The 19,901-nt window shown below is 36.0% G+C and overlaps 1 protein-coding gene across 7 annotated transcripts in view; it reads left to right on the forward strand.

Annotated features, from left to right (window-relative positions):
- Nucleotides 1-19,874, forward strand: part of LOC110449538 (serine/threonine-protein kinase D3-like) — an 83,274-nt gene extending 63,400 nt beyond the window's left edge. For 2 of the 7 annotated variants that reach the window (XM_021496478.1, XM_021496508.1), the window contains 11 exons: nucleotides 2,052-2,139; nucleotides 2,509-2,615; nucleotides 3,016-3,072; nucleotides 3,542-3,646; nucleotides 4,676-4,774; nucleotides 5,030-5,114; nucleotides 7,240-7,315; nucleotides 7,666-7,772; nucleotides 8,882-8,970; nucleotides 13,222-16,311; nucleotides 16,376-19,874. In XM_021496478.1, coding sequence (XP_021352153.1) covers nucleotides 2,052-2,139; nucleotides 2,509-2,615; nucleotides 3,016-3,072; nucleotides 3,542-3,646; nucleotides 4,676-4,774; nucleotides 5,030-5,114; nucleotides 7,240-7,315; nucleotides 7,666-7,772; nucleotides 8,882-8,970; nucleotides 13,222-13,431 — 1,023 coding nt within the window. In that variant the 3' untranslated portion in view covers nucleotides 13,432-16,311; nucleotides 16,376-19,874. Of the gene's footprint in view, nucleotides 1-2,051; nucleotides 2,140-2,508; nucleotides 2,616-3,015; nucleotides 3,073-3,541; nucleotides 3,647-4,675; nucleotides 4,775-5,029; nucleotides 5,115-7,239; nucleotides 7,316-7,665; nucleotides 7,773-8,881; nucleotides 8,971-10,422; nucleotides 10,509-13,221; nucleotides 16,352-16,375 lie in introns of those variants that run through there. The other 5 variants (XM_021496495.1, XM_021496523.1, XM_021496501.1 and 2 more) reach the window with 4 other exon arrangements.
- The last annotated feature ends 27 nt before the right edge of the window (nucleotides 19,875-19,901 follow it).

Consider the following 19,901-nt stretch of genomic DNA (forward strand, 5'->3'; position numbering starts at 1 on the left):
GCCAACAACAGGTACACATACTGGCCAACAACAGGTACACATACTGGCCAACAAAAGGTTCACATACTGGACAACAACAGGTACACATACCGGCCAACAACAGGTACACATACTTGCCAACAACAGGTACACATACTGGCCAACAACAGGTACACATACTGGCCAACAACAGGTACACATACTGGCCAACAACAGGTACACATACTGGCCAACAACAGGTTCACATACTGGCCAACAACAGGTACACATACTGACCAACAACAGGTACACATACTGACCAACAACAGGTACACATTCTGACCTATGACTGGAAGGTTAGAGCGGAGTGGGGGTAACTTGAATTGGCTTTTTAGACTGTCGATCCATAGAATATTTTCCTCTGAACAATTTCTCTAAACTACCAGACTGATTCTAATAAAACTTTCCATACAGCACTACTTTCTCATACAGTTGTGCACTTTGCATTTAGTTTTGAGTTTCAACATTTTTCTCATATCCATCACCTTTTGTTCTACATGTCATTTCAAGCCATGTCCAGATAAATCCTAAACAGCAGAGATAAATACCATAAAAACTGGAGTTCAATTGAGATGACTTTCTTTTGACTTTGTTGGAGTGATACATGTAGGTGATACATTGATGACAAATTTCATTTTTTGCACATTACTTACATGATATTCGCTTTTACTGAAAGAAATTGAAGTAGTAAACTTCATAATGTAATACTTACCAGTAAGATAATTTTTTTGAGTTCCAATATCCTCCCTGAATGAGTTTCGTCAAGGGAGGTAATTGGCAATGAAATCTTTTGTATGGGGGATAAACTATGAGTGCAAGGATAATAAAATCAGGGTAAGTATTAAAGCACGGAAGTTGATTTAACAGTTAAAAACCCCAAGTACTTTGTCTGGCATAGTAATGGGCATTCAAATGTATTTATCTAAATCAGGGCTCTGCGGATAAAGAGGATCTTACATGAGTTTTCATTTCATATAAGATTTATGAAACGAGTCTTAAGAAATTTTCAATTAGACGAACAAAAATGAACAATTTTTGACTAGTTTCATAAATTTCAAATGAAATAAAAATGATTGTAAGATCCTTTTTATCACATAATCAAGATTTGTGACTTTTATCCCTGTATAATGTCAATTTTTATGCAACCTTGAAATGTAACAAGCTGCCATTTTGACTCCAGTGCGTAAGTCTGTGACGTCATCTACTTGTCCTAGGTGTGACGTCACAATTAATACGCAAACAAATATGACATGTGTATATTCACTGGATAACACAGTACATTATGTGATAAATAAAAATATGACAGCTAAAACTTGCATTGCAACATTCATTAATGACATAAGTTGTATAGAATTAACTCTTTTCAGTACAGTAATTGAATGTCAGTGCTTTGAAATTTAAAGGTGTGGGCAATCACGATGGAAAATAAAGCCAGTGACCACGTAGAACACAGCTCTATGTCCGAAACCTGATTTCTTTTAGCTAACCTGGCCCAAAAGTGAGCTTATGCCGTGGTGCGGCGTCCGTCATCCGTCTGTCCGTCCGGCGTCAATATCTTACTTTAAACAACTTCTTCTCAATAACCAAAAGCCCCGAGGTACTGATATTTGACCCGTAGCATGCTGGGATAAAGGGCTACCAAGTTTGTTCAAATGAATGGCCTTCACCCATATTCAAGGTCACAGGGGTCAAATTTGTTTAAAATCTTTAAACGACCTCTTCTGAATAACCATGGGTCTCAGGATATTGATATTTTGCAAGTTGCATCCTGAGATGGAAGGCTATAAAATTTGTTCAACATAATGACTTTGTTCAACTTTCAATCACAGGGGGGAAAAAAAAAAAAATTACAGGTTCTTTTGAATGACTTTTAATCATAAATACAGATATTTTGCCTGTAGCTTTATTTTAGATCACTTTTAAGGTTACAAGAGTGAGATTTATACCAGGTGAGCGAGGCAGGCCCATTGTGCCTCTTGTTTAGATATGTGACTGTACTGATTACCTTAGATATTTATATTTATTGTGTGCAGTATTTTGTTATTCAGGACATCAGTCAGTTGTACCAGATATACCCTGACGATGTGCTAGGTTCAGGACAATTTGGTATCGTATATGGAGGTATGTTAATTACCAAAGGTATTGGTCAATTACAAAAAAATAATTACAAAACAGTACTTTATGTTTTGAAGTGTTTCATTATGTGACTTTAATAGTCACTGTCTTTCAAGTAAATTCAAAATTCAGGATAACTGTCATAGCTTCTAATAGGCTGATGCATTGTCTTGTTGACTGCAGTTAGTACCTTTTGATATTTCATTTTATAATCTCTAAATAAGTGTTGTTTTTCAATATATTCAAATTGCAAGTTCAATAGATTCAGATATAATTTTGAGACCAAAATTGGTAAAATGGTATATTTTTTGTCCTGAATAAGTTTTGTTGTTTTTGTTTTAGTATAAACCACTCATTATTCTTTACTTTACACAGGGAAGCACAGGAAGACCAATAGGGAAGTGGCTATCAAAGTCATAGATAAATTACGATTCCCGACAAAACAGGAAGCTCAACTCAAAAACGAAGTGTCAATTTTACAGGTAGGAAGCAAGTCCAGCCTTAAAACTTCATAAAGCAAGTCTGGCCTCTAAATGACATGAGCAAGTCTGGCCTCTAAATGACTTGAGCAAGTCTGGCCTCTAAATGATTTGAGCAAGTCTGGCCTCTAAATGACTTGAGCAAGTCTAACCTATACATTTAAGAGGCAGAAACCTAGGTTGACCTGTAAATTTTATAGGCAAGAAGCAAGTCTGGCTTGTAAACTTTATAGGTGGAAAACAAGTCTGGCTTGTAAACTTTATATGTGGGAAACAGGACTGACCTGTAAGTGGGGAAGACGTTATCATAACTACCTGAATTCTCCTTCACTTATTAACTTTTCCAGTTGCTTTTTTGTGTGATTTTGATTACAAACTTATGTTATTTTGTTCTATTTTGAAGAACCTACATCATCCAGGAGTCGTTAACTTGGAGAAAATGTTTGAGACCCCAGAACGGGTAAGCTTGACTACTGTTTACTTCAGATAGCACATATAATTCTCACCTTTGACTTAAGGATATAGACGACTTTATGATGAAATGCATCTTTTTTCAAAAAGAGTTCTACACTAAGAAGAATACTCTTAATTCCAGTTTAAACATTGTAAACAAGTGTATATTCACAGGTAAGGTACAGGTGGATTTTTTCAGGTAAAGTAACAGTCAGATAAAGTTTTAGACAGGAGTATAGGCAGATAAAGTTATAGACTAGAGTATGGTCAGATAAAATTATAGACATGTGTATGGTCAGATAAAGTTATAACATAAGATTAAAAAATCTTATAACAGCAACATTTACACTTTAAGATTAATATTCAATATACTCTAAAACAGATTGTAATGATATCCTTCATAAACAACAATACATTGAACTTTAAAACTAATGTTATTAAAAAACATAACAGTTCTTCTTTTCTTTAATTTTCAGATATTTGTTGTGATGGAAAAGCAGAAGGGTGATATGTTAGAAATGATTCTTTCTAGTCCTAAAGGTCGACTCAGTGAGAGGGTTACGAAGTACCTTATATCGCAGGTAAGTACCTTACAGGTACACAATCTCAGGTTAATACCGCACAGGTACACAATCACAGGTAATTCCTCTAAGGTAAGTACCTCACAGGTACACAATCACAGGTAAGTACCTCACAGGTACACAATCTCAGATAAGTACCTCACAGGTAAGTACCTCACAGGTACACAATCTCAGGTTAATACCGCACAGGTACACAATCACAGGTAATTCCTCTAAGGTAAGTACCTTACAGGTACACAATCACAGGTAAGTACCTCACAGGTACACAATCACAGGTAAGTACCTCACAGGTACACAATCTCAGGTTAGTACCTCACAGGTACACAATCATAGGTAATTCCTTTAAGGTAAGTACCTCACAGGTACACAATCACAGGTAAGTACCTCACAGGTACACAATCATAGTTAAGTACCTCACAGGTACACAATCTCAGGTAATTCCTCTAAGGTAAGTACCTCACAGGTACACAATCACAGGTAAGTACCTCACAGGTACACAATCACGGGTAATTCCTCTAAGGTTAGTACCTCACGGGTACACAATCACAGGTAAGTACCTCACAGGTAAGTTCCTCACAGGTACACAATCTCAGGTTAGTACCTCACAGGTACACAATCACAGGTAAGTACCTCACAGGTAAGTACCTCACAGGTACACAATCACAGTCAAGTACCTCACAGGTACACAATCTCAGGCAATTCCTCTAAGGTAAGTACCTCACAGGTACACAATCACAGGTAGGTACCTCACAGGTACACAATCACAGGTTAGTACCTCACAGGTACACAATCACAGGTAAGTACCTCACAGGTACACAATATCAGGTAAGTACCTCACAGGTACACAATCTCAGGTTAGTACCTCACAGGTCCACAATCTCACAATGTCTTATGTTTTTGTTCATATTAGTAGTTTTGAAAGTTCACACAAACATGTAGAAAACAACAATTAAGAATGACAAAACTATTACATCCAAATGAGAACCAAATATCTTGACTGAATTTGAGTACATTTAATTCCAATTTCAGATCCTGGTTGCCCTTAAACACCTACACTCAAAACATATAGTACATTGTGATCTGAAGCCTGAGAATGTTCTGTTGTCATCAGAGACTGCCTTTCCTCAGGTAAATATCTACAACTGTCTTCATCAAAAAATCGTCCTCAGGTAAATATATACCCGTCGATTGTCATTAGAGACAGCCTTCCCCCAGGTAAATAACTACAACTGCCTGCATCAGAAAATTTACCTTGCTATACCTCAAAGGTACATATAACAATCTAGGTACCTATAATCAAAACTGAAACTTAATTTATTCACACATTTCAAAAGCATACTAAGATATTTAAAAAATTATATAGATATTGATATTTATTTTCAGGTGAAATTATGTGATTTTGGTTTTGCACGTATCATCGGTGAAAAGTCTTTCCGTAGGTCTGTGGTAGGCACCCCAGCGTACCTTGGTAAGTACAATCATATCAACTTACATTAGTTTGACTCAGCATGTAATGTGGTAGCTTTACAGTTTCACATTATTATTAGCTCACCGGATCCGAAGGAATGCCATAATGTGGCGTCCGTCGTCCGTACGTCAACGCCTTCTTCTTCTTAACCACTGATTGGAATTTTAACTTAATTTCACTGGAAGTATCCCTAGGTGGTGGTGATTCAAAATTGTACAAATGGTGTACAGGGGGCTGAGGGGCGGGGCCAAAAAAGGTTATTTGGCTATATTGCTTTAAGCGACTTCTTCTCTGGAACTAAGAGATGAATATCAACCATATTTGAATATATTTGGTTATATTGCTATACTCTGTAGAACTATGCCATGGATATCGATCATATTTGGTCGGAAGAATTCATGGGAGGCAGGGATTCGAAATGGAGGCAGGAATTCAAAAGTGTACAAATGGTGGGGGCGACCCCCCGGGCTAAGGGGTGGGGCCAAAAAAGTGTATTACTTGGAAATGGTTGAGATCCCCACCGTTTAACCATATATACAATTGCTAAGTATAAAGAGAAGAATGCACATTTGCTTCCAGGATGGCCCTAGGGTATGGCCCCACCCTTGGAGACATAGTTCCTGGGTCATAACTTTAAAACGGTTGAGTTCCCCTCCTCAAAACTATATATACAAATGCTGGGCATAAAGAGACGAATGCAGTCATGATATTAGAATAGACCCTGGGGTCTGACCGAACCCATAGGAACCTAGTTGCTTGGAAACAGTTGAGATCCCACCCTATAACCATATATACAATTGCTGAGTGTAAAGAGATGAAAGCACATATGCTTCCAGGATGGCTTTGGGGACTGCCCCACCCTTGGAGACTTTACCCCTGGGTTATAACTTCAAAATGGTTAAGATCCCCACCCCAAAACTATATATATTCAAATGCTTGGCAAAGAGACAAATGGAGTGATGGTTTTAGAATTGATCCTGGGGTCTGGCAACAACCCTAGGGACCTAGTTTCTGAGTCACAGCTTGCAAACCGTTGAGATCCCCACCCCACAACTATATATATACAAATGCTTGGCAAAGAGACAAATGCAGTAATGGTATTAGAATTGATCCTGGGGTCTTGCCACAACCCTAGGGACCTAGTTTCTGAGTCACAGCTTGCAAACAGTTGAGATCCCCACCCCATAATCATGCATAAAATTGCTGAGTATGAAAAATCTAATACAGATATGCTACAAGGATTGGCCTTGGAGTCTGGCATATTCCCTTGGGGATCTCATTTGAAGAATATTTTACCATGATTGCTTGGATATCAAGGTGAGCGATACAGGCCCTTGTTAATATCATAGTGTTATAATTTGACTATACTATTGTAGTTTTATAATTATACGTGTACCCCTACTACATAGTATTTTGCCTTTTCTTTACGTACAGCACATTAGTTAGGGTCAAAAATCGACTCTAATACCAAAGTCCATAAGTCAGCAAACCTAACGATTCGATACGTATCTCTATATTTGTACCACGATTCGATTATTTCGATTCAATACACCTTTATTTCAAAAAATAAACAAAATGAGATTTATAAACCGTCGATATACGGGAATCCGAAGTGTTTCCACACTTGTTTTGAAGCTTGCCGGAGCATCACAAATTTTCAATTTCTTACCGCTGTCAGCCATTTTGTTATAAATACTTCGTGTAAATTGTATCTTCGCAGCCGATTGGCTGAGGGTTTAGAGATCAGCCAATGAAACTGAACGTCTCACAGACGTTTCGGCTGGAGCGGCATACACTAATATTCAGATTGTGACGTATTGAAAATCCGGAAAAATATATCGTGAATCGAATCGAACATAAATAATCGCGATACAAGTACATTGCGGTGAATCATGACGCCTCTAAATCTGGAGGAGTACTACTGATATATATTTATATATATATTAATTGTAGGTCACTGTCAGTGACCTATGTTTTCTCCTTCGCTGACTTCAGTTAAACTTAGCATTTATCAGACTCTACTTTAATATCATTTCCATATACAGATTTTTTCTCCATATAAACTAAATAAAAAGATTTGTTTATTATTAAATGTATGTAATAATCCTTCGTTTCTTATTAACAGCTCCAGAAGTGCTCAAAAGTAAAGGCTATAATCGATCTCTAGATATGTGGTCAGTAGGAGTGGTCATCTACGTCAGGTAAGGTTACTATTGGTCAGCTAAGTTGAAAAATGCTTTAATTGGTCACCTACGTTATTTCAATTCCAAATAAAAAAATAAATATTTTCTAAATGTGAAATCAAGGTGCTTAAAGATGCAAAAAAAATCAAATATTTTCTCATTTGTTGAAAGAACTCTGCACTTAGCCCTCTTTAGATCCACAATAAGCGTGGGTTGTTTTAGACCAGCTATTAGAAAATATAGTAGATAATATAATTGTGTGTATTTCTTTTAAAATCTAGTGACACTATGTATTTTAAGTGTGAGGGACGGTGTATGTTAAAGCTGTGTGGTAGACATACTGTGCAGTACGGTATTATCTATTACAGTATTAGTGGAACATTCCCTTTCAATGAGGATGAGGAAGTGAGTGATCAGATACAGAACGCCTCGTTCATGTACCCCCCTAACCCCTGGAAGGATATATCACAGGAAGGTAAGTCCATATCACATCTACAATAGGATCACACTTTTATATAGTAATAGAGTAATGTTCTGATATTGTCACTTTATGAGGTGTTTAAATGTTTGTTCATCTTAAAAGTTCAGCTTTAATTACTGTTTAGACACAAAATTCAGTTGTTATTGTTTTCTTTTATTCATTTTTGTATTTATTTATTTTGATTTAAAAAGAACGATTCTTGACATGTTTGATATTTTCAATGAACAGTTTGCCTTTCCTGTTGTTTTGAGATCCATCATAGACAAAATTTCATTGAAAAATCTGGCACATGGAATAGCTGAAAAGCTGACCAGCTTTTACCTGCGTGCAGTGATAGACTATAAATTGAGAATGTCGTGAAGGTGTTGGTGTGGTACGAGACATTGTGTAGTGGCTCCTATTATTTGCAAGCATGTTGTTTATTTTGAGGCACTTATATATCACTGAAAGGGAGATAACTCTTGCATGTCTACACATTGAAATCTAGTTCTCTATTGTATTGGTTTTAATCAAGTATTCATTTTCTACATGTGTTATTCTTATTTTGGAATAAATGTTGTGGATTTAGTTTGTATTAAGATTGATTTAACAAGTTTAAATACAAGTTGCATGTTGTTTGTCTCTTAGTGTCTTGGGTCAGAGTTCATCTTGTGTATAATACCAAAAACTTTTGTGTAGTTTTTTAGAGACAAAAATATATACCTGAGCTGTATTTTGATGATGTTATACTCAATATATAGGATAATAATTTTCATTATTTATAAAAAGAAAATTCCTTTTTCGTTATATAAGTTTATAATACATGTATTATAATGTTTTTTCGAACAAGTTATTTGAGATGAAGTTACAGGAAATCAACAGTATAGATTGTTTGATGTATTTATATCTCCTGTTAATTCGTTTAATCTTTCACCCTCTCACTACTGCTGCATGCTCTGTTGTCCCCAATTTTGTAAACATGTTACATATGGTGGAAGTGCTCTGCTTACCTGTTATTGAGGGCGTACACATTTCATTAGAATTAGCTCTGTTTAAACCTAAAAAGTTCTTAATCATTTACATAGTAAGTGTTAATTTTACTCTTATATTTGTTTTTCTTTCAGCTAAAAGTTTTATCAAGCAAATATTTGTTACAAATTTGCAAAAGCGGCCTCCTGTTTACCAGATAATGACGCATCCGTGGCTAGTACAGGTTGAATATGATCTTGTGCTGTGATCTATTATTCAGTTTCACTTTATCAACTTTTAAAATACAAATCATTTATGTATAACCATGTGTTTCTGATGTAAACATGTACATATTGAGTACGTGTACATCTCAGAGATAAAACATGTGTTTCTGATATATACATGTACATATTGAGTACGTGTACATATCAGAGATAAAACATGTGTTTCTGATATATATATACATGTACATATTGAGTACGTATTATTATCAGAGATACATGCAGTATGATAAAACTCATGGTTTTCATGTTTCTAATAACTACCCATGTGATAACCAATCCCTGTACTGAAGACCAAATTAAGAGGAGGATAAATGATTTGTATTGGTTTGTGGTATCAGTTGTTCAGACTTTCGTCAGCTCAATGAGTTAGTACTCTACTTTTCAAAAGTTAACTATTATCTTAAAATTCATCATCAGGAATTCTTTTGAAATTCCTAAAAATACCTTTAGTCTTCATACACTTTATAAAAGTATTCCAAGTGAAGGATGTTTACGTTGAGGTTGGCGTAATTTGAACAACTGTGTCCGTAGATCATCACACGGTAGTGTTGCAGCTTCCAACTCACGCTTCACTAACTTTTCTTTTGCAGCTGTGAAACTCACAGAAACCACACATAGTAAACACTTAGCCGTTATAGACTGCTATAATTTCTTATATCATTTCTGTATGGTTGAGGTCTGATAGTAGAAGCAGTTTATAATTTTCTCTGAAATAGTTCAGCAATATTTTTAGTAATATCTTCAATGCAATGAAAAGAAGTTCCAATAAAACTTGCAACCTTTTTATAATTAGACAGACCTGTATTTTTAAACTTTTGTTATCTGTTTAGCTAACATGATATTTCTTTTTAGTTTGATTTTTTTTTCAGTTTCAAAAGATTTTATTTTTAACCTAAGGGGTAAAGGGGAGACAACCTGTTATTGGATTGGTCATAGGCTCTAATTCATTTCATTAACTCAGCTAATTTTTTTCTTCCTGTAATAGATGTGATAGTGTTACACTTACCAGTATCTAACTCGTGCAGAGAATACCTCACTAAATAATACCTTGGTTAGCTATCATTTATCTTCAAAATGTAAGTTCTACACCAGCTGAATAAACTGTAGTCACATAGCTTTTCTCTCTGGTAACAAAAGAAAGATGTAAGTTTTGAAGAAAATCGGAATATAATGACTTCTCATACAAAACATCATGTATATTTGTTAGGATTCTAGCTAGGTCAGGCAAGGTCAACAAAGACAAAAAAGTAAAAAGTACTAGGGCATCCTTCGGACAAGTAGTGTAGGGTCCTACCTGACCAGGTAGTGTAGGGTCTTACCTGTGTGAATACTACCTGCTGTGGTTGTGAGCTGTGGAACAATCTTGTTTGTCCTTGAGTTGACCTCTAATACTCTTCCTCCTTGTATTACAGCTATAGACCTCATCACAAACCTCCTCCAGGTCAAAATGCGCAAAAGATTCAGTGTGGAAAAATCTCTCGTTCATCTCTGGCTTCAGGTGATCAGACTTTCTTATTACACCAATATTACGTCAATCACTGAATAATACACACATTGTCCTATTTCAAAAACTTTGATTATCTGTTTTAAACTTTTTTTTATATATATCATTGGTTACGATCAATCTACCTATATGCAAACCATGCACAGTTTTTGTTGGTGTGAAGTTAGTTGTCAGGTGGCCATATTAGGGGTTAAACACTTTGTATAGTGTCAGGTGGCCATATTAGGGGTTAAACACTTTGTAGAGTGTCAGGTGGCAATATTAGGGGTTAAACACTTTGTAGAGTGCCAGGTGGCCATATAAGGGGTTAAACACTTTGTAGAGTGTCAGGTGGCCATATTAGGGGTTAAACACTTTGTAAAGTGTCAGGTGGCCAAATTAGGGGTTAAACACTTTGTAGAGTGTCAGGTGGCCATATTAGGGGTTAAAAACTTTGTAGAGTGTCAGGTGGTAATATTAGGGGTTAAACACTTTGTAGTGTGTCAGGTGGCCATATTAGGGGTTAAACACTTTGTAGTTTTTCAGGTGGCCATATTAGAGGTTAAACACTTTATAGAGTGTCAGGTTGTCATATTAGGGGTTAAACACTTTGTAGAGTGTCAGGTGGTCATATTAGGGGTTAAACACTTTGTAAAGTGTCAGGTGGCCATATTAGGGGTTAAACACTTTATAGAGTGTCAGGTGGTCATATTAGGGGTTAAACACTTTGTAGAGTGTCAGGTGGCCATATTAGGGTTAAACTCTTTGTAGCTAGATTAACCAGAGTCTCTGCATATAAAGCTAATGAGCAGTCCCTGTTCCACAGTAACATACAGATGTATGGGTAACCTTATGGTTATGCAACTAATTCGTTTATGTCCATATATGGTATATATTTTCTGATGAATGACAAGAATTTAACAGGTGCTGTTGATGACTGCGAGGTATTTCTGAAGTCTTTAATTAGAGTCACACCCATCACCCCCATCCCTCGATCACGTCACTGAATAGCTGTAGCTAGAACCTCACTCAAACTTTCCTGTTACACATGTTCAAATTTTGATCAATTTCACCATATTCTGGATTTCTGACATGTGCATTCCAGTGTTGAATTACAAATTAAATAGCCCACAGTACTTTGATTTTGTCTAGATGTCTAGAAGTTTCACTTAACCCGCCTGTAGTTTGATGTCTTTTCTATCAATGTGATAGCTTTTTTTTATTTGCAAATCTTTTAACTGTGTGAATTTTCATTTAATACACAATCTTTTAATATTTATATCAATTTTGGAAAATATAGTGTCTCAAAAGTAGCGTTTCATTATATCGGAATAATGGAATAGGAATATGGATTCTACAATACTAACCCGTGTGTATATAATATAATCTGACATGTACTATATGCTGACAGTAGTGCAATTATTACACGATATAGAATACAGTTCAACTTCATACTGATATTGTTGGCAATAAGCAAGGTGGCAAATCAAACATGGGCGTTATATTGGAGTTTTAATGTATAAACATGGGACATTATATTGGGGTTTTACTATATAAACATGGGACATTATATTGGGGTTTTACTGTTAAACATGGGACATTATATTGCGTTTTACTGTATGAACATGGGACACTATATTGGGGTTTTACTGTATAACATTGGACACTATATTGGGGTTTTACTGTATAAACATTGGACACTATATTGGGGTTTTACTGTATAAACATGGGACACTATATTGGGGTTTTACTGTATAAACATGGGACATTAAATTGGGGTTTTACTATATAAACATGGGACATTATATTGGGGTTTTACTGTATAAACAAGGGACACTATATTGGGGTTTTACTGTATAAACATGGGACATTATATTGGGGTTTTACTGTATAAACATGGGACATTAAATTTGGGTTTTACTGTATAAACATGGGACATTATATTGGGGTTTTACTGTATAAACAAGGGACACTATATTGGGGTTTTACTGTATAAACATGGGACATTAAATTTGGGTTTTACTGTATAAACATGGGACACTATATTGGGGTTTTACTGTATAAACATGGGACATTATATTGGGGTTTTACTGTATAAACATGGGACATTATATTGGGGTTTTACTGTATAAACATGGGACATTATATTGGGGTTTTACTGTATAAACATGGGACATTATATTGGGGTTTTACTGTATAAACATGGGACATTATATTGGGGTTTTACTGTATAAACATGGGACATTATATTGGGGTTTTACTGTATAAACATGGGACATTATATTGGGGTTTTACTGTATAAACATGGGACATTATATTGGAGTTTTACTGTATTAACATGGGACATTATATAGGGGTTTTACTGTACGCTTTTTTTTTTATTTCAAGTTCCATATCATATTAAATACTATTTACGAAATAATGATTTTAGATCCATGGTTTACTGATAAAGTTAGACTTTGTGAGATATAGAAGTATTACGATCAATTATTAGAACAATCTGTCATATTTGTAACATTTTGTATTGACATAATCTTTGATATAAACGATTTATCATTGCAATTGAAACTTAATTGGAACCAATTAATGAGACAGAGGTTCGGTCCTTAAAAGTTTTATTGTCTCTGTATATGGGCTATCTTCATGGTAAGTCTGTGTAGTATACATATATCTATGTGTGTACTGTCCTTTCATTCATGTGTTAAATTCCTTCATTGTTCCACTACAGGACTACCAGACTTGGTGTGACCTACGAAAGCTGGAGGAAATGGTTGGCCAGCGCTACCTCACACATGAGTCAGACGATGACCGCTGGGAACAGTATCGCAAGGAGCGCTCCCTCAAAGTGTGGAAGGACATTGGAATGAAAGGTGTGAACGAGACCTATAACCTGAGTAAAGCTCGCAGTGAGCGTGTCAGTACTGGTGGTGCTTCCTGATGTGGTGCACTCTCGTCACCTTGATATTGTAATATTGTACCACTCCTTCCAGCCACCTCGCCCACTGGGCCACGCCCACTCGGTCACTCTCCTTACCACACCCACCTGGCAAGCCTATGACCACAACAGCCACAGCATTTACTCCATCCAGCAACCTTGTCCTGTTTTATACAGCCATTTGTAATGTTGCCATTTCTTCTTGTATGGGATTTTTCTATCTTATTGCATGCAAATTTCATTGAAAAACCCTCCGAAGATAATGTATACAAAGAAACAACTTGTTATTGTTGTACCTACACTAAACAAGGATACTGGCAATTTAAATGCATGCAGATAATCCCATATTAGCAAGTGTCAATCCTTTAATATGAAATTGTATAACCCCTTCATATCTGGAATAAATGTCAGTTTTAAAGGAAATATTTACATTATGTTCTAAAAAATCAAAATGAATTTCTCAGAAGTTGACGACATAAACAGCTCGGTGTAAACTATATGGCAATGACAAAGAATTGGGTTTTTTGTTTTTTTGAAAAGAAAATAATGTGATATAGTTTTTGGGATAAAATTATGATTTACAGTTTTCATTTTATTGTTATTTGCATGACAAATTGTCTTTTAGCATGCCTTTCAAATAAGAATACCTCAATTATTTTGTCTCAGACTTCTAAATGGATATTGTGTTGATAAAAAAATGTTATTTTAGCATGTCTATGAGATAAAAGATTCCCTCAATTTCTCTTGTCATGTACATCATATAATTGTAATTTTGTAATTTTATCAATTGAATTGTATTAATCTTAATTGAAATGGAAACTTTAAGATGAGTATCTGACTCCATGTTAGCTGTGGACAATGGTATGAAGGCCAAGGTTGATCAGGTCTCATGTTAATTACTTCACTGGTCCTCAAAGTAGCAATTCGTGTCCCCAACAAAACCTTCCACTCCCACCTTAAAGCAAATAGATGCGCAAACGTCATCTTTCCATTTAACACATTGCAGACCCATTAATTATTGTCCTCAATTAAGTTTTCATTTTTCTAATGTAGAGACATTACCAATATGGTATGTCTAGATTTAATGGGATACAAAAATAATGGAGGATTTGTTTTGTTGTTAGATTTAGAAATAACCTTTCTGTATTTTTTAACTCTCTCCAGAAGTAGAATGCTACAGCAGTTGTAGATTGAAAGGTCTTGAACATACACACAACTTATTATGGCATTGGGAGGAAATACAGTTTACCTAGAGCCATGAGTAAGTCTGTCAGCTTTTGAATGGAAATCTCTTAGTCGGGGTGATCTCCAGCTTTACTAAGTCTTTTGGTGGGAATCCCCAGGGGAAATTTCCATTACATTACAATATCTACTAGAGGAAGTCCCCATGGGTGATCCCAACATTACATTACAATATCTACTAGAGGAAATCCCCATGGGTGATCCCAACATTACAATATCTATTGGAGGATATCCCCATGGGTGATCCCAACATTACAATATCTCCTGGAGGAAATCACCATGGGTGATCCCAACATTACAATATCTACTGGAGGAAGTCCCCATAGGTGATCCCAACATTACAATATCTATTGGAGGAGATATCCCCATGGGTGATCCCAACATTACAATATCTATGGGAGGAAATCTCCATGGGTGATCCCAACATTACAATATCTCCTGGAGGAAATCCCCATGGGTGATCCCAACATTACAATATCTACTGGAGGAAATCTTCATGGATGATCCCAACATTACAATATCTATTGGAGGAAATCTCCATGGGTGATCCCAACATTACAATATCTATTGGAGGAAATATCCCCATGGGTGATCCCAACATTACAATATCTACTGGAGGAAGTCCCCATAGGTGATCCCAACATTACAATATCTATTGGAGGATATCTCCATGGGTGATCCCAACATTACAATATCTATTGGAGGAAATATCCCCATGGATGATCCCAACATTACAATATCTATTGGAGGAAATCCCCATGGATGATCCCAACATTACAATATCTATTGGAGGATATCCCCATGGGTGATCCCAACATTACAATATCTACTGGAGGAAGTCCCCATGGGTGATCCCAACATTACAATATCTATTGGAGGATATCCACATGGGTGATCCCAACATTACAATATCTTTTGGAGAGAACCCCTATGGGTGATTTCCATCATAACAATTGGGAAATATTCAGCATTACACTTCTATTGGACGGAATAACCAGATTTCAGATTATTTATAAAGTATGGTGGGAGACACTAAAGGCCTTTCGCACAAAGGGAAGGCGAGGTCGTGGCATAACACTTTACCATGTGGCCTACTTGCAATTCATATTTTGTACTGTTTTTACCCTATGTTGACATTCAATGTTTATAAAGTATATTTATATGTTTTGTGGTATATGCATATAATTTATTTGTATGTTATATTTTTAGGGGGAGGGGGACATTCTTTTTAAGTATATGTTTGTTAAATCAAAACTCATCCCTTTTTATACAGTTTTACAGTGTCCCTTGTTACTATGAGTGTCAGCAGACCAACCCTCAAATGTATTTGTTCATCTGTCTGTAAACAAGCATATAACAGATTAAGGGCCAAATCCTCAATTGTAACTCTTGATCAGCCATGTAAAAGAGTCTAACCTTCAATCATCTCTGTCCATCTTTCTGTTAACAAACCTGCAATAGATTAAGAGTCCAATCTAACCCAGAACTATTCATCTGTCAGCATTGTTGTAATCAAACGGTTCTGTTATTCGATACACATATCCTCTCTATCAAGATTGAGCCCTTGGTTTTGAAGATGATCCGTCGACCAACAACAAATACATAATAGGGTAAGGGTCAACTTACCATTACACTCGCTAGGTCAGAGAGTATTCTGTCAGGTGTCAACTCACACGTCTCACGGAGATGTTATTACACTCGCTAGGTCAGAGAGTATTCTGTCAGGTGTCAACTCCCACGTCTTACAGAGATGTTATTACACTCGCTAGGGCAGAGAGTATTCTGTCAGGTGTCAACTCACACGTCTTACGGAGATGTTATTACACTCGCTAGGTCAGAGAGTATTCTTTCAGGTGTCAACTCACACGTCTTACAGAGATGTTATTACACTCGCTAGGTCAGAGAGTATTCTGTCAGGTGTCAACTCACACATCTTACAGAGATGTTTAGATAGAATAGGTTTAAATACATGTGTTGACAGAGATATGAAATAAGGATAGGTTTAGCTTCATGTCTTACACCTACATCCTAACCTTAAACTTGGACTTGTACAGTAGTTGAACTTCACCTAGTCAAATACATCTGTTTGTTAGATAATTGACCTAGGCTATGAAGTTGTAGGTTCTAAACCCTATCAGGCTCTTGCATTTTTCCACTCCTTTAACATTGAACTGAAATCACCTGTAAGCTATAAAAGGGTGGGGAGTCATTATCCAGACTGAAATCACCTGTAAGCTATAAGAGGGTGGGGAGTCATGATCCAAAAGATTTGTTGCTGTTTACAGAAAACAGATATTTTGTTTTTCACTGTAATGATACAGATTATTGTTTATCACTGTAATGATACAGATTATTGTTTGAGAACACAATTTTACCAAGGTCATTGGGGATGACATATAGCAAAGGTATCAGAAATAAATCCAGTGTTTTGGTGGATTTTAAGAAATATGCCAGTAAGTAAGAGAATTCAATGTAGCCAGTTGAATTTGTATACATTATAAATGGTAGTGAAGGCTTGTATCAGGCTTTCTAAAACATCGGGGAAAGTGGTCAGTTGTCGATCTTCCCGTTGTTGTAACAGAGAGTGTAGTACCTGTCCAGGTTTAACCATAGCTGTTGTGAGGATGTCAACCTCCAATAAAACAACGCCGCCATTATATATATCTCCCTCCAAAAGTCTGACTCTCTCTTAATTGTGTATTTCAGTATCATGTTATTTTTACCTGAGGGTGAAAAACCTAATAAATTTGCCTTTTTATTGGCATATCAGCAGACAATATACTATAAATCTTAGTTGACTGGTCAGTTATATAAAACTCAGGTACGTAGTACATGAACTATTTATGTAGTCGGGTATCCTGTGCAAACGGCCTAAATGATCTGATTTAACTTCATGTGATTTTAGTGTGCAGTAAAATTATTATTATAAGGTACTGATTGTTTAATAGATCTGATAATATTGAATAGCATAATAATGGATAAACTAATAACTTGTGTATCACACATACCAGGAATATTTGTCATCATTGTTACCCTGTAACTTTTACATTACACAGTAACTATGATAGTATGATTGCTATTTTTGTTTTTTCCGACCTTATAATAAAATCAATTTACTGATTTCATGATTGATGGTGATTCAATAATCTTATGATTAACCCAATAAGTGCTAAAGTTTCACAGTTATATATGCATTCGTGTATGAGGTCATATTCACTCCCGTTTTCACAAGTAGGGGCCGTAATTACTAATGAAGTTTCATTCAAATCAATTTGATGTCATTCAGATTGATTTAATGTTGGTATATGTGAGATGTCTTAGTGTTTTATGTGGTAACTTTCTGTGGTAAATATAACTAAATTGATCAAAGCACACTCACTCTGTATAAATACTGGATTAAATGGGATAATATAGAGACTAGTACACGCTTTAAAAGCACACTTTTATGAAATTAAACAACAGAAAAGGTTCAAGTTTATGAAATAGTGCATGTTAGGTGGTAATGTTGATGTAATACGAGATTCTGTATTGTTTCTCTTCAGTAACTCCTGAATGGTCTATAATTTACAGTTTTATAAACTACTTCAGTAATATAAGTTTTAATAAAGTCTAGAGAGAACATTGCAAATGAAACTCTATTTACTTAAAAAAATATAGTCTAGAACATCTGTAAAATATATATTTATAATGATGAGAGAGAGGGAGAAAGCAAGTGTGCATTAACATTTATATTAAAACTTCTTCCAAAGATGCAATATACACACATTTAAGTTATTATTTCAATGTTGATATTAATTCCTTCCCTATAGTTTGTATGATGTTATAAAGACGATGTATTCACACATTATACTGATGCTACTTCATCAGTTAATCATTGAGGAACTCATTTTGTGATATTAGTATCAGCACTGACGTTATCCTTAATAGAAGATTGCCCTCCAATCAGAAACATGTGCTCCAGTATTTAGATGATGACAGGGCTAATCTCCGCTCTGATATTGCCTAATAAAAACAATGGAGGCCAGATACACACATGTGAAATGTTGTGTTCTCATCATTGTTAAGTTATAACTAACCCCTAGTATTCATCAGACTTGTTTTGATCATGTATCATCATATGCAACACTGTGAAACAGTTAGTAGCCAATAGCTGCCTTATAATTAGACCAACACTGATTTAGTTGAGATCTCTATTTCGTGCATGTTGTCCTGTACTGTATATATACATTATGCCTCGGTATCAGTTCATACAGAATTACGTCCCCCACCCAGCTGTAGGTCTCCAAAATACGGGGGATGGGGCTATATTTCTTAAAAGCACAGGAAGTTGGGCTGCAATCTGCAAAATACAGTAGATGGGACTTTATTTTTATAAAATACAGAGGATGGTGCTTATTTTTCACTATATACAGGGACCAGGTTTGTACTTCAGCAAAATACAGTGGATGGTGCTGTAGGTCTGCAAAATGCAGGGGATGGGGATACGGGTCTGAAGGGATGGGGATACGGGTCTGAAGGGATGGGGATACGGGTCTGAAGGGATGGGGATTTGGGTCTGAAGGGATGGGGATACGGGTCTGAAGGGACCTATCTTTCTGTTAACTATGGGGTTTGGCTATGGGTCTTCACACTGCATTGGATTATGGATTTAGCATCTTTAGAGAGGAGACATGTAGTCTGAAATGCACTAGGGACAGGGTATGGGGATAAACTCCAGAGAATGAGTCCCCTAACTCATTGACCCCAACTCACATGGTTAATAACGTTGATCTGTAGAGGGGTTGTATTTCTGTGAACTGATGCTCTGTAGCAACTGTAAATTAATTCATGTGAATCAATTAATATTGTAAAGTATTATATTATCATTGTGTATATACTAAATATTATAAATGTCAGAGATGGCTTCACAACAAACAGCCTGTTCATGTCCAGTTTGTTATGTTTAATATATATTTAGATGGAGCTATATGTATATAACAGGTCTTTTTAAGCAATCATGCAAATTGCTTTTCTCTTTATGCAAAGGAAGACAAAATGTATATTGTTCCTACCTCTTGGGAACACTAAAGACACTATGATAGGTAACAATATATTAGCACCTGTCAGGTCACACTCCTCTTCAGTAACACCTCGGAAAGGTAAAGCTTCCTTAGTAACCGTCAGTCAAGTGGCACTCTTCCTTAGTAACACCTCGGACAGGCAAAGCTTCCTTAGTAACCATCAGTCAAGTA

The sequence above is a fragment of the Mizuhopecten yessoensis genome, unplaced genomic scaffold (assembly GCF_002113885.1).
Source record: "Mizuhopecten yessoensis strain PY_sf001 unplaced genomic scaffold, ASM211388v2 scaffold465, whole genome shotgun sequence".
NCBI classification, from domain to species: Eukaryota; Metazoa; Mollusca; class Bivalvia; order Pectinida; family Pectinidae; genus Mizuhopecten; species Mizuhopecten yessoensis.